General features: G+C 51.6%; 1 protein-coding gene across 11 annotated transcripts in view; it reads right to left on the bottom strand.

Annotated features, from left to right (window-relative positions):
* Positions 1 to 1,589: 1,589 nt before the first annotated feature.
* PRR5L (proline rich 5 like) overlaps positions 1,590 to 15,175 on the bottom strand; it is a 157,716-nt gene continuing 144,130 nt past the window's right edge. For 9 of the 11 annotated variants that reach the window (XM_061381160.1, XM_061381154.1, XM_061381155.1 and 6 more), the window contains 2 exons: positions 11,863 to 11,989; positions 1,590 to 2,847 (listed from right to left, as the gene is read on the bottom strand). In XM_061381160.1, coding sequence (XP_061237144.1) covers positions 2,453 to 2,847; positions 11,863 to 11,989 — 522 coding nt within the window. In that variant the 3' untranslated portion in view covers positions 1,590 to 2,452. Of the gene's footprint in view, positions 2,848 to 3,793; positions 3,910 to 11,862; positions 11,990 to 15,175 lie in introns of all 11 variants that reach the window. The other 2 variants (XM_061381161.1, XM_061381162.1) reach the window with 2 other exon arrangements.

Below are 15,175 nucleotides of genomic sequence, written 5' to 3'. Positions count from 1 at the left end.
TAAAAGCACTATAGCTGTTGCTCTTGCAGTAGCTCTGATAGCCTGAATGCTCATAAACATCAACAGTTTTTCTATGTACAGTGTGAAGTATTTACTGTACAAATATCAGGTATGTACATCAAAGGTACAGTTGTGAACTAGCTAACACTCATTAGCAGTTAAGTACACTGGGTCTATACTGACGCTCCCATTCTTAAGCTAAGGGCTTACACATTTAACTGATGACTGCTGTCCTCATCAGGGGCATTTAGTATATGGAAAAAGCATTTAAAAACATATATATCATTCATGTTGTAAACTAAAAAAGCAAACCCAACCATGATTAATGACTTTGCTGGGATCAGTAAATACTAGTCCCGAGTGCTAAGTGTGCCAATAAGGACAGAAGCCATTGGTTAAAGAAATCATCACATGTTACCTACTGATATTCCATTTGCTAATGCATGTTGGTGAATGCATGGACTTTAGCCAACACATCCACAGATTATTTTTTGTTTGAAATTCTCAGAAGGTCTCCTTTGTGTATTTTTTCTTCCATCACTCTCTTAAAAGGATATAAACGAAACAACTTCTTAAACAAAATTTCCAAATCAGAAGCCATCAAAAGCACTACTCTGGTCATATTTCAATCTTCACCCAGAAGGGAAATACCGTCAAGGATGAGATGAGTTTAGAAGGTCTCTTCCTCTGTTGGCAGCTTAGACTGTCCTTATCCTCTCTCCAGCTGTACTGGAAGCCAAGCTGGCTCACAGCTCTGACATTTCATAAACAAAGTTTCCAAAGACTAACAGGATACCTAGAAGGTGCCAGAAGTGTTCAGGGCCTTCTTTTTTTTTTTTTTTCTGGAGTTGTTATCAGGGGGCCAGCAGACAAATACAAAAAGAACAGTGGAGTGAAAGGATATAAAAAGTCCAGACCTGTATGGAGGAAGCAGTGTTGAGAAGATATTATATGATTCAGATGGTAAAGAGTCTACTTGCAATGCCAGAGACCTAGGTTCAACCCCTGGGTTGGGTAGATCCCCTGGAGAAGGGAACGGCAACCCACTCTAGTATTTTTGCCTGGAGAATTCCATTGTCAGAGGAGCCTGGTGGGCTACAGTCCATGGGGTTGCCAAGAGTCGGACACAACTGAGTGACTAACACTTTCACCTTTTATACATAAATAGTACCAAAGCCTGCTGATCCAAAGAACATTTCCAGACCCCAAAGGTTAGACATTCCAGGCACTTCTCGGCACTGCTTTAATCATAGGGAATGAACATGTCTCCAAAAGGTCTTGCCCACATCAGCCCTGGCTCCCCCCACTATAAAGCAGAGACATCTCATTTGCTAGGCCCCTCTGCTCCCGAGGCATGCCGAGTCTCCTCATCTCAATACAACTTTGCCTATAAACCATGACACTCACAAACACAGGGCTTACCAGACTCAAATCCAGCTGCTTCCAGAGCTCTGTACCTCGGGGCCCCACCTACCATGGATTGCTTTCACCCTGAACCACTCCTAACCTCCTTTCTTAGGGGGTTTGCTATTTTTCTGTGTGAAGACCCACCTCCATGGGAAATGAGCAGTGCAAGATCTACATGCAAATATTTGCAAGCGATTTTATTTTTGAAATGATGTACATTAAAAAAAAATTCAAGTCAAATCCAGGAACAGATTAGTTGGTTGGTATCAGCTGGCCCCTCCCCCATGACAGCAAAGGGGTCAGTTTCTGAAATGAAAGAGGGAGGCACCAGCTATTCCACCGGGGAGGTTAGTTCCTTGAGTTGGGGAGAAAGCCTTGGAAAGGGAACACTGAAGCTTAATTAAAGATGGGGTTCCTCTAGCCGTGTGGCCCTCCTGGGCCAAAAGCCAAAGACAGCATAAAGGGTCTGGGTATAGGTGAGGAAGAACCCTCGTTGGCCAGTAATTCTGAAACTGAAATGGAAGATGCATTCCTGGTCAGGCTTGGGAGGGGCTGCAGTCTACTTTTACTCCACACGAGAGAGTCAAGAGGTACATCTCTCTACTGCCTCTTTTCACCCACCAGCCTCTGTATCACAAAGACTCAAGGGGAACTCCACATGCCAACACAGCCTTGCTGGCTTTGTATGTGGTTTGGATGACCTCCAGCTATAGGAACACCAGGGGTGCTGTGATATACAGTCAGGAGGACCGGACAGTCCATTATCTGAGAATAAAAGCCCAGTGAGGAAGATCTGGGTTGAGTCAAGCAGGCAAGAGGGCAGACATTGGGCAGTTAGATCTGTGTGGCTGCAAAAAGGTGCTCACAGTCCTGAAAATGGAGAGGCTTATGACAAATGTCCCCTAGGGCACTCAGACTAGCCTGTATCCAAAAAGGCAGAAGGTGGCATTGCCCAGAGGAAGTGCTCCCCTCAGTGATCCTTGGGGATGCAGCTGCCCTCATCCTGGTTGCCAGGCAGCAGCTGGGAGTCCTGGGAGATGGGGGTTCAGCTCAGGGAAGCACAGTTCAGCTCCGAGTCCTCCTGGCTGCCCGTGGCCCCCTGCTCTGGCTCGTCGGGACCATCGGTGATGTTGGGCTCGCTGGAGCACTGCCGGTGGGGCGGTGGGAAGCTGGGCTGCAGCAGCAGGCACTTGTCCTCGCCACCAGACTCCTCCCCTAAGCCCGAGTGCATCATGGTGGCCATGGCCAGCAGCTGGATGTCCGAGTGGGCATTGGCCACTGTGTGTCGCCGGACGCTGCCACACTTCTCTAGGTAGGCCTCCCCCTCTTGCTCCGTCAGCGGGGTCAGGGCCATCTCGTTCAGGGGCCGGCTGACGGGGGTTATTGGGGAGGCGTAGTTCAGGAGCGTGACCTTGGGCCGGACCCTGGAGTGGCGCCTGGCTGCAAGAGAAAGACCAGCAAAGGCTGTGATTGGGTGGGGGTGGTAGGTGTCAAAAACTCCTAAAGAATTTGGCAGAAGAGGGAGGTGGCAGCTCCACCTTCAGGGACGGCTTTAGATGAAGCCCTGAAGCACAAGGAAGGAACTTGGCTACATCTATGTTTCTCTTGTAACTTCACTTTGTTCATGCCTGATCCTGCCTATGGCCAACATGCCCTCCCATAGTAGGAGTACCAATGGATGTTCCATGACAGATGAAGGAGCTCCAAGGGAGTCTCCTCACATTTGCAGCTGCTGCCTCAGCTTCCTTGGATTTGCCCTCAATTCCCTTCTAACCAGTCTTGTCCGAAGACCTGAGCACCGGCTGGACCAGTTGCCCAGAGATGCTCTGGGCTCCATTCAGCATGATGAGCCCCCTGCAGTGTCAACAGAGGAAGTGGAAAAGGCCTCATAAGCTCAAGTTCAGAGGAAGAGCTAACTGGGGGGACCTTGGCTATCAAAGCAAAAGCAGTGGCACATCCTCTGGATCATCATGGACCAGAACCACCAACAGTCCCAGCAGCTTGATGATCTGAGGCCTGAGTTCTGTTCAAGTCGATATTCTGGCTTCAACCAGCCTTTCACAGCACCAAAGAGGAGATGAGGCTCCGTAGATGGCCCATGGAGGCAGCAGAGAGCAGTGGACATGAATTATTTTTAAAACTGCTGCTTCTCAAATTCTTCCATTTTGGAAACTATGCTCAACCTTGACATGTGTTCATTTTTTGAATCCTCCTAAAAATTGAACCTAAGTTATGATCATTTTTCATAGTTAAAGTGGGAGATAATATGAGCATCAAAGAGATAGGAATTGGCCTACGCTTACACAGCTAGAACATAGAAGAGCTGGGATGCTAGAACGTAGAAGAGCTGGGATGCAAAACAAGGGCTGTCTCACTCCAGACTCACTTGTGCTCGCTGTCCACACAAAGCATATATAGCGATAGTTGACTAAGCATCCCGAGGGAAGGACAAGCCAAGTACATGAGGTTCGAATCCAGGGAGAAGAGTCGGAAGGAGGAAGCCTGTGTACAAATAACACCCAGTTGTGAAGGTCTCTCCTCTCCCACCTTTACAAGGACCACGCCAGTCCTGAGACCTCCAGTGTGGCCGGGGCAGGGCCCAGGGCAAGCTTGCATCCCCAAGGCCCCAGGAAAGCCTCCTCTGTAGGCACCAGCCTCCTATTCCACTGAGGCACCATGTTAGCAGCATGAATTGGATGAAAGACCCCAGCGAGGCAGAGGAGGTGAGGGTGGAGGGCTGAGGAGGTGAGGATGGAGGGCTGAGGAGCGGTGGGGTCTGGTCAAAGCCTCTTTTTTCCTTCTGCCCTCTTCCAGCCAGTGCACACACCCCAGCCTTCCAACCTCCCAACCCATCGGCACCTGTCACTGCTTTCCCCAACTCCCCCCATTCCTAAGACCTGGAAGACTCCTAACACATGCCTCTCTCAGCAGGGGATTCCAAGGGGATAAATGAGGAAGGCCTGACCTTGCTGGTGCTCCCTCCACCCCTGACAGGATAACAAAGGGTGGAGGGGGAGACCTGATCTCTAAAGGGAGAGAAGACGGCACTCGCCAGTCACAGACTGGCCTTGGGACACTCAGCCCATGCTGCTCTAGTTTACTGTTGGGTTTTCCCATGGATCTGGAGGCCCTGAAACATGCAGTCATCACCTTCAAAGCTCATGCGCCTTGATGGGCATTGTAGTGAGGGTGCCGTGTTCATCTGCAAAGTTCTCAGCAGGTCCCATCACTGGATGGTCTTATATGCCCATACATGCACATATGCATATGCATATAAGGGCTTCCCTTGTGGCTCAGCTGGTAAAGAATCCGCCTGCAGTGTGGGAGACCTGGGTTTGATTCCTGGGTTGAGAAGACCCCTGGAGAAGGGAAAGGCTACCCACTCCAGCATTCTGGCCTGGAGAATTCCATGGACTGTATAGTCCATGGGGTTGCAAAGAGTCGGACACAACTGAGCGACTTTCACTTTTCATATGCATATATGTGTACACACACACGTGTGTGACTATATACACATACACAAATATGTATATACAATGACAAGAGAATAAAATCCTAACCCTTAGGACTAAGTCACCATGACTACTCACTTGGAGCCCCCAGGAGCTATTTGATGGCAACAGCAATTATTTCTCAGAATCAGGTAATAATATGTAGAATTTAGAACTTACTGAGTGTCTTCCCATCCATCATCTTACTGTTGAGTCCCAATCTCCCTCTAAAACACTAGGACATCTCTCATCATCCCCATTGTTCAGATGAGGAAGACTGAGGCTCAAGCCAATCCTCTGAAGTCCTAAATGGCAGTGCCCAGACATCCCTAATACACACTGCTGCGTCTCCAGCCTCCATCACTGCCCTTGAGCCAGCCCACTCTCTGAACTCAGGCAGCAGCAAACACTGCCTGCAGCAATGCCAGACAAGAGGCTGGGTCCTCACGCCCTTCTTTGGGGGAAAAATGATATAGGGGATAAAACGCCAAGGAGCCAACAGGACAGAAGAATCTATGCCAGACGTCGGCAGAGGTCCTCTCTGAAGCGTTGGGTGCTTGTACGCGCCAAGTCTCACATTTCTAAAATGTTCCCACATTTTTACAATAACCATGTATTACTTTTATGATCGCAAAAATCGATAACTATAAAACAGAAGCACCGGAAGAGTTCAAAGAAGCAGGGACCCCATTAAAGAACCATCCTTTAAAAAAAGTGCCCTTGAAAACAATTCATCTTCTCTCCTGCTGCTGTTAAAAGCAAACACTCAAGGTTGGCAGTTGGAAAACCCAGGTGGTGGCGGCCCTACAACCAGCCTAGGAGGAAACTGGACTGGACAGTGAGTGCTTACTACCTGCAGATCAAGAAAGAGGAGAAATCTGGAAAAAAGCCCAGGCTCAGGACGCGGGATGAGGTCTGGGGGAGAGACGTGCATGGTAGACACACAGCATCTCTGGAGGAAAGAATTCCTTGGGTGGTTTCCATCGTTCCCAACCTGGCAGAATGAGCTAGCAAGCTGTCTCAGATGGGTGCCTGGACGTCGTCCGTCTCTCTCACACTGTTAGTCTAGCAGCCTAAAGGTTCTGGAGGGTTCTACTTGGGCTTTTGCGGAGAGATGGAGCCAGAGGGGGGGTGGCCAGCCTGGAGGAGGGGGTCCCCATGATGCCCCCCTTTCAACAAACGTTTCAACAAACGTCTTGAGCTTTGTGCAAAATGTTGTGTTTGCTGCGGAGAGCAAAGAGGAGCATAAATCTGATATGAGGCCTCACACAGGGGCTGGAGCACAGTGGTGAGGGGTGGGTGGGGGAAGTTTTAGAAGCAGTCATTAGTTCAGCATCTACTATGCACTCTATCCAAACAGGAGAGGCTTCACTGACACGATCTCCTGACTGCTTTGCAGAAAAGGAACCTGAGGTTGACATGCTAAGTCATTTTACAGTCATGGTTAGTGATGAAACTGGGATTCAAGCCCAGGGCGGATAGCACAGCCCTTGCTCCTGACTTTCTGGAAGCCAGCACACACATCTGTGTTAAAACCAGGTCAACACAATGTTGACCAATATCAGGGCAACCAATGTCAGGGCAGGGGTACAAATGAGAGCAGGCTGGGGAATCAGAGGAGGAGGAGTTATGAAGAGGGGGCTTCTCAGATGGGCCTAGTCCTCTGAGGGTCAGACAGACTGCATGGCTGTCCGTTCATTCATTCCCTCCCTCAGAGGAGAGGTCTACGCCATGCCTAGCCAACAGGGGAGCCACATGCAATAAGTCTAAGGGGGAGACCGACAAATAATCAGGCCGTGACTAACACAGCATGGTAAGGTCTGGGATGTGGTTTGGGGTCCGTAGAAGGAAAGGGGAGGCACACACAACTCCTCATCTGGGGTGATTCCACAGGCCCCAGACCATCCTATTGGGCCTGTAATACAGCTGTTGGCAGCTCTGCCAGGCCCCTGCCCAGCGACAGGGCAGCCTCTTCCTCCTCTGTGTTCGGCCCTCCACAGCTCAGAGACATTAAGTAACTTACTCCAGGGCACACAGCTGAAGCCCACCCTGGTGGTTTCCACAGCCCTGCTCCCTCTGCAGCCAGCCCCGCCTCTCTTAGGACAGTTCCCTGCCGCTGACCCGGAGGCCACCAGCTCCTCCTCCTGCCTTCTGGGCACAATGTTCTGGCTCCCAAGCCTGGGTGTGGACACAGCAGAGACCACAGGGGCGGCTAGGCTGTGTGAGTCCCCTGGGCAGGCCGTGTGTGCTTGCAAAGCTCCCCCCAACGTTCAGAGCCGCCTCCCAGAGAAGAGACCACAGGGGCCCCTTGGGAGGCCTTTAAATTGCATAGTAGGCTTGGAGCTGATAGTCAGCTCGCCACACTGTGGCTGCTTGTCCTCTTTGCCTTCTTTTTCTTATTTGCATCAGGGAAAGCTGGGCCCTGCCATTCAGAGCAGGAAGTCTCCAAAGGGGATTGATTGAGCTGTGGGTCTCCCACCTGGTGCCTGAAAGCTGGCCCCTCCTTGGCAAGGGGGCCCACGGAGGAGCAGCAAGAGGGGCTGGACCCTGACGCCTCCTGCACCCCTCTTCCAGCCTCCTCCTGTATTTGTTCCTGCCTTACTCCCCAGGCAACCCGCGGAGCCCTGGCATTCGTCCCCCTGCTCTGAAGCCAGCCCTGGCAGCTCCCTTCAAACCCCCAGAGAGAAACAAAGCCCGGAGGAGGCGGTTCTTTGTTGGGGACTCAGTTCCCAGGCCTTTGATCTCCCAGGCTTTCGGCCAGGCCCCACCAGAGTGGCCCCCATCAGGCGTGTTACAACGCCTGCCCATCAGGTTCACGGTGGGCGTCTCTCTTTAGGCCCTGGCACCTGAAAGTCCATGAATGCCGACTGGTCAAGAGGACAAGTTACCGTATCTTGGGGCAAAGGACCCTCCCCCTGGAGCCACAATGGAGAGAGATGAGTGGGAGGCCCGGGCCTTTGTGCGGAAGAAACGAGCGCTAACTGAGCCAGGGCAGCGGCCTGGAAACTTGGGAAACTGGAAAGGTAGAAATGTGGGCCTGGCCTCTGACAAATTGGCCTGTTTTTTTTTTTTTTTTTTTTTTTTAAGATTTCATTATTTTCCTCCTCACCCACTACTCCCTCTGCCCAAGAAAAGTGACAGCTTTGGAGGGAAGGACACACACACACACACACACACGCTCACTCCATCGCGTCCTGGGACTCATCTTTTCTCTCCAAAGCAAGCCTTGCCCATCCGTGGGGTGAGGCTTAACTCTCAGACCCATGGGCCTGGCGGGCAGGAAGAGGGTCCACCCGTGAGTCCCCGGCTCAACCTGCCTGAGCCCGTGAGTACAGGTGGGAGCCCTAGAAGGCCACTTCTCCAGCTCTGGTCACCTACCCCATGTGACCCTGGGGACGTTTCTTACCAATGCAGAGTCTGAGGTCACGACAGCATGCATCCCCAGAATCTGGTAGGATGACTACATGCCAAGTGCTTGCTCAGGGCCTGGAAGGTGACAGGTGTTTTGAGATGCTGGGCCCAGCTGCCCTTCACCCCTCCCACCCTGTCAGGCCCAGAGAGGTCGTGGAAAGGCCTCCGGAGATTTCTCACGTCCACCGCCTCTGCTCCGTCTCTTTCTACCTCGGCCGGTTGTCACAACAGGCAGCTACCTCTTCCACAGACAGGAGAAGAGCCTCTGTTCAACTGAGTGGAAGACTGAGCCACAGAGAGTCCTCTCTTTATCTAGAAAGGGGTGTCCTCCATAAGGAAGGGCGCTGTGGTGGCCATTTTAGCTTTTTGGTGTCCAGGGGTTGGTTGGGGATGACGTCCTGGCCCTGGATACCTCTGGCACTAAGGACCGCGTGGACAAAGAATGCCGGCTGCCATACCACTAAGCAAAGGATGCCCTGGCCATCGAGCCAGCAGCCACTGCAGCCACCCTGGACTGTGCACCCTCAGGGGATTCAGGATGGAGAAAAACTATAGGAGAGCAGGCCTAGACGTTAGGGTATGTATCAAAGGACTTTGAGGTCAACATGTACACACTGCTGTATTTAAAATGGACAACCAAAAAGGTTCTGCTGTACAGCACAGGAACTCTGCTCAGTGTTATGTGGCAGCCTGGATGGGAGGGGAGGCTGGGGGAGAATGGACACATGTATGTGTTTGGCTGAGTCCCTGTGCTGTCCACCTGGAACTATCACAACATTGTTAATTGGCTATCCTCCAATATAAAATATACTCCAATATAAAAGTTTTTTAAAAAAGGAATGACTTCAATGAGCCCAGACTCTTGCATCTTCCCACATGTAGAAAAGCACTAAATTCACAAACGTGAGATATCTATTTTTCTTTAATTAACAGTATTGTCTCATAGGAATAACAATATTCCAACTACCTGGTCTTTGTTGCAAAAACTTCCATACACCCTAGTTCCTCCTTCCCTCTTTGGAACAGTCCTCCAGAGCTATCTGAGAGGCTGTCTTCTATGCTCAAGTACTTAGTTTTTCCATTGACTAAAACATAATTCTCAGTTTTTAGGGTGTAATTTTTTTTAGTCGACAACTGAGAAGGAAGGACCAGTTTCTCTGCGGTCCCTCAGCACCATCAGTCACCTCTTGGAGCTGACAGGGTGGGTGGGGGGCGGGTGGAGTGTGGAAGAACAGCTGGCCAAGGGCATAGAGCTAGGGGCTTTGAAAGCCTGTCTCCAACAGCCAAGTGACCTTGACCTGCATTTGCCTCACCTGTGAGTGGGAACGTGGTATCCAGCCCACCCCACACAGTGCCCAGGACGTGGTCTGTGTCCCGGGGCTTCCCCTGCCGTCAGCCACTCTGCAACTCTAAAGCTCTCTCAGTTCCTCGAACGTTGCACCCTCTTGCTCCCCACCCACCTCCTCATAACCTCAAAAGCCTCCCAGAGATCCTTCCCTTTGCCTGGTCAATCTTCCCTCCCCATTGACTCAGCTAACTTGTATTCATCCTCCGGGTCCCACTGCAGAGATCACCTCCTCCAGGGAGTCTTCCCTGATTGCCCAGTCCTCTTGCCGTGGGCCCTGGACTTCCCCACTCAGAGCACTTGTACACTGATGAGTCATGGTCCCTGTGCCAGAGGGCAGGGGTGGGTCAATTTTGTCACAGATATCACCTGCAGCAGTTCACGAGGTGCCAGGGACAGGGTCTTCTTAGTACACATTTGTTGAAATAATAATATAATAAAAAAGTAATCAAAAGAAGGTCATTTCCTCCCTTCTCGGGTTCTACTGTGACAACGCCCCAGAGACAACGACTGTCCTTGGCACAAGAATAAAACCTCAGGCCGTTGATCACAATTTGATGAAAGTATGTATGAGTCTTATTATAGCTGAAAAGTTGAAGGCATCCCCTCTTAGAGCGAGTCCTCACTGAACAAACTTCCAAATCCATTCGCGTTCCCAGCTCCAGGCCCAGCAGATGGTGGGGTCCCTGCCATGGCCCGGCTAACCCGCTGGCATGCTGACATCTCCTTGTATCCTCCTGCCCCAAACTTGGGGGCCAGCTGGCCCCGCCAGAGCAGGAAAGTGGCGCCCAGCCCTCCTCACGGGGAGGGCAGGGGACTGTTTTCCTTCAGCCGGCTCTTGCCAGCTCCTGGGTGGAATCAGGGAGGAGGGAGGGAAGGAGGGAGGGAGGGTGGAGGACCAGGCAGGCAGAAGACTGGGGCCAGCACCCTCAGATTTGTGGTGACTGTGGTTAAACTGGTGTCTCCAGAGAAATATGAAGGGGCCCTAAAAACTGTGGCAGGCCTTGCTTTCTTCTGCAGTCGGGAGGCCCGGGAAGGGGCGGGAAGCCCGCTGGAGGCTGCTCCTCCCCTCTTTTCTTTGAAGCCCAGCTCTGTCTCCATTCAAGCAAGAAGAAGGGATAAAAGGTTTCAAATTCGGGAAATCCCTTTCCACCTCTGCACCTGTGTGTGGGTGCTGGTCACCCCAGCCTCGGGCACCACCCATCCATCTAACAAATAGTTTTTGACTGTCTACTCTATGCCAGGGCTTCCCAGGTGGCACAGCAGTGAAGAATCTGCTTGCCAATGCAGGAGATGCAAGAGATGCAGGTTCAATCCCTGGGGTTGGGAAGATCCCCTGGAGGAGGAAATGGAAACCCACTCCATTGCTGGGACAGAGGAGCCTAATGGACTATAGTTTATGGAGTCACAAAGAATCAGATGCGACTTAGTGACTGCGTATGCACACACACTGCATTGCCAGGCAGCATTTTGGCTGCTGAAGTTAGAACCACAAGCCAAAAGTTCCTGCATTTGCGGGGGGTGGGTGGTTCCATTTCAGAGAGTAACTGAGGAATATCTTTTATGATATTCTATAGCTATTTCCTCATCTAGACCATAGTCTCACTGAACGAAGGAATAGACTCATTTCATCTCTAGATTCTCCGGGGTGAGTAGTACAGAGCCTGAATTTTAGCTTTACAGCCACTGGAAAGAGGCCTCAGTGGGATTTGTCCCCCAGTCCAGGAGCCCCTGTCCTGCGTGTGAAGTCCCTGGCAGTACCTACAGGAATGCAGTGGGCAGCAGCAGCTGGATCTCCAGCCGCACACCCAGTAAGCTGGCTTCACGTTTTGAGCCACTTTCAAAAGGAAACTCATCACTGGTGGTTTTTCCAGTCATGAGGGGGTAGGCTGCAGTCAGGCATGGTTTTTGGTATCAGATACAGGAAAGTTAACACTGCAGGCACCAAAACAGATCAAAGCCACTGATCAAAGATGTGAATCAGACAAGCACCACCACAGAAGTTCAGTATCCGTTCCTGGGGAGGAATCGGCCAAGCGGGGAGGTTACTGCAACAACCAGGCCAGAGGGAAACACGAGCAGTGAACATGCAGAGGTTTGCACGACCCACGTGGGAAGCAAAGGGCTTGGCAGGTCATCAGGGCTCAGGGAAACATAACTGGTACCAGTCATTGCGGCTCCTGGCAGCTTGAGAGCCGGCCCCCTTACCCAATGTGTACGTGGGGCCTGAGAGGCCACGGTCCTCGCTGATGCCAAGGAAAGGAGAAACCACCTGCTTCACCAGCTCCTCCAGCTGCAAATAACCCTCACTTGGGCCTGTGGGCTCGTGAACACTCTGGAAATAAACACCCAAGAGAGACAGGTCAGTCCAAGTCACCATGGCCAGCGGATTCTGGCCACCCTCCCACTACATTCCAAGCAGGCTGTATCCTCGTGGCTGAATGAAGGAAACCCAGGCTTGGAGCCCCAGGCACTGGTCCTGGGTGGCGGTGATCAGAACTGTGCATGGCAAGCACCGTGGCCTCTGCGGTGGGATCCCACCCCAAAGCAGGGCTGGTGGAACGGTGGGACTGTCCCCAACCCAGCTCCAGGGCTGAGGTCTGACCGGTCCCAATCACAGCCAGCTCACCCTCTCTGTCACAATAACTGTTCCACATCAGGCACACAGGAGCTTTATAAAGCACTTTCTATGTTTCACAGCACCTGCCAACAACCCTCACCATCCCCCCTTTTACACACAAGGAAAGTTAAGACTCAGAAAGCTTATGTAACTTGCCCAGGAAAATACAGCTGGTAAGGGGCCAAAACCCAGGCCTGGCACACAAGCTGCCTGGCTCTGAGCCCATCTTACTGCTCCTTGTTAACAGGCTGGAAAAGAAAGCGGGAGAGAATCTGGAAAAGACCAGAACAGCAGAAGAAAAGGAGCATCACTGTGGACCAGACACACATTTAGTACCAAGGTGAAGGGTCAGTTCAAAAGCACAGGAGTCCTCGGAGCTACAAGGAGCTGGAAAGTCATCGAGGTTTTCTAGAAAACCAGCTAACTCTGAAGGAATTCAATTTCTTGCTGGAAAGGCGTGGAAGCCATGTGTTTGTATGGAGGGCCTGCAAGAGAGCAAGGCTTCGTGGGCACTGTGCTCAGCCCAAAGGGCCAGCTGTCAGAGTCTCAAAGCGGAAGAGATTTTAAATCACTCTCGTTTGAAAAGAGAAAACTCTCCCCTGCACTGGAGTTTAGGAGCTGGGGCCAAGAAGGGGGAGGGGCCCGTCCTGCAGGTTGGGTGGAGACCCCTGGGTGCAAGCTCCAAGGGACTGGCTGACGTGGTACCTTGTCAGCTCCATCACAGTGAGATGGGGGCAGCTGGGGGCAGTGGGAGGCAGGGGTGGCTTACCGAAACGAAAAGGAAGGCTGAGGAGGGGGCTACGGGGCAGAAGACTTGGTGGTTGCAGGACCGGGAAGGGCTCAGAATTGGTGCAGAGGAAACGTGAGCGAGGTTGTCTGGCACTTGAGGGGGCTGCTCATGGGAGAAGACCTGAGGGTTTTCCATGTCCCTCAGCAAGAGCAGAAGCACTGGGAAAGGCCAGCAAGATGCCTCGCTTGACACTCCACAAGGACCTACTATAGAGCACAGGGAACTTTACTCATACCCTGTAATAACCGATATGAGAAACGGACCTAAAAGATAAGAGATCCATGTACACGTGTAACTGAATCACTTCATGGTACATCTGAAAGTAACACAACATTATAAATCAACTGTACTGCAATATGAAACAAAAATTAAAAAAAGTAAAAACAGGTGGAATTTCAGAACTACTAATATGTGTAATGTGCTAAGTCACTCAGTTGTGTCCGACTCTTTGCGAACCATGGACTGTAGCCCTCCAGGCTCCTCTGCCATAGAATCCTCTGGGCAAGAAAACTGGAGTGGGTTGCCATTTCCTTCTCCAGGGGATCTTCCTGACCCAGGGATCAAACCCGGGTCTCCTACGTCTCCTACACTGGCAGGTGGGTTCTTTACCACTGGCAATGCTGCTGCTGCTAAGGCGCTTCAGTAGTGTCCGACTCTGTGCGACCCCATAGACGGCAGCCCACCAGGCTCCCCCGTCCCTGGGATTCTCCAGGCAAGAACACTGCAGTGGGTTGCCATTTCCTTCTCCAATGCATGAAAGTGAAAAGTGAAAGTGAAGTCGCTCAGTCGTGTCCGACTCTTCGAGACCCCATGGACTGCAGCCCACCAGGCTCCTCCGTCCATGGATTTTCCAGGCAAGAGTACTGGAGTGGGGTGCCATTGCCTTCTCCGACCACTGGCAATATGGTATTACAAAAGCTTCTTTGTTAAAAAAAAATAAGTATCTATCACAACTAACTACAGAATTACATGTTGAGAAAAGAAAGGCTTCACTTAGGAAGGGTGAGGGGATCCTCCAGGTGGCAGAAGGGAGAGGGGAGCCTTATTCATGCTCTCAGAGACCCACCCACAGCCTCAAAAGTAGAGCAGTTTCAGCCCCAAAACCACCTTGGTTGGGTTTCAGAGCTGAGGACACTTTTATCTCATTTTTTCACCCCTTGATATTTCTCATCTGCCTTCTCCCCACAAGACTCTTCCACTCTACGATTCCTAAGCACTAAACAAGAGAGGGATGCAGAGCGAGGAGAAGAGGCAAGAAGTGGGAAGGAAATTCTGAGCTGCATCAGAATCCCTGGGCAAAGAACCTGACTTGCACACAGCCCTCTGGGAAGGAGCTATCCTTGGCTTGGCTGCTGGACTAGCTATGTATTTGCAAGGCTCAGCACAAGATGAAAATGTGGGGTCCCTTGTTCAAAAATTAAGAATTTCCAGATGGTGATGAAAAGTGAAAGTGTTAGTCGCTCGGTCTTGTCTGACTCTTTGCTACCCTATGGACTGTAGCCCGCCAGGCTCCTCTGTCCATGGGTTTGTCCCAGCACGAATACTGGAGCTGGTAGCCATTCCCTTCTCCAGGGGGTCTTCCCAACCCAAAGATCGAACCCGGGTCTCCTGCATTGCAGGCAGATTCTTTACCATCTGAGCCATCAGGGAAGAGAATTAAACCCAGCATGGGATCCTGTTGGTGGGGGGAACGGGGGCGGGGGAGGACCCTGGGGCACTGACTGGCAGAGGGCACACCGGCTTGATTGGGCAGGTCCCCTCAGAAGGGACCATTCTAGGACAGTCTCAGACCTGCCTGCACCTGCCAGGGAGAATCAGATCTCTAGGGTGGTCAAAGTCTCTGGTTCAGCCTCTTCCTGGACAGCCTAAGGATAGGACCTCATGACCCACGGGAGGAAAGGTTGAGCCCCTTGTATGTTTTGAGGAGGGAGGGTTGGTTCAGGGCCATTTTGGAAATGCACTGGGAAAGAGAAATGGCTCTTCTCTGTAGGAGAGGTAGGCAGGGAAAAACCAGCCCCAGATCTCTTGATGCCGTGGACAGTGCGGGCCCAGGCAGAGAAAACAGCAGTTCTAGCTACTGGGGCCCAACTTCCCTGCAGCGGGGATGGTCC

Source organism: Bos javanicus, chromosome 15 (assembly GCF_032452875.1).
Source record: "Bos javanicus breed banteng chromosome 15, ARS-OSU_banteng_1.0, whole genome shotgun sequence".
Lineage (NCBI taxonomy): Eukaryota > Metazoa > Chordata > Mammalia > Artiodactyla > Bovidae > Bos > Bos javanicus.
Note: the sequence above shows the minus strand (reverse complement) of the source record. Positions and strands in the feature narration are given on the sequence as shown.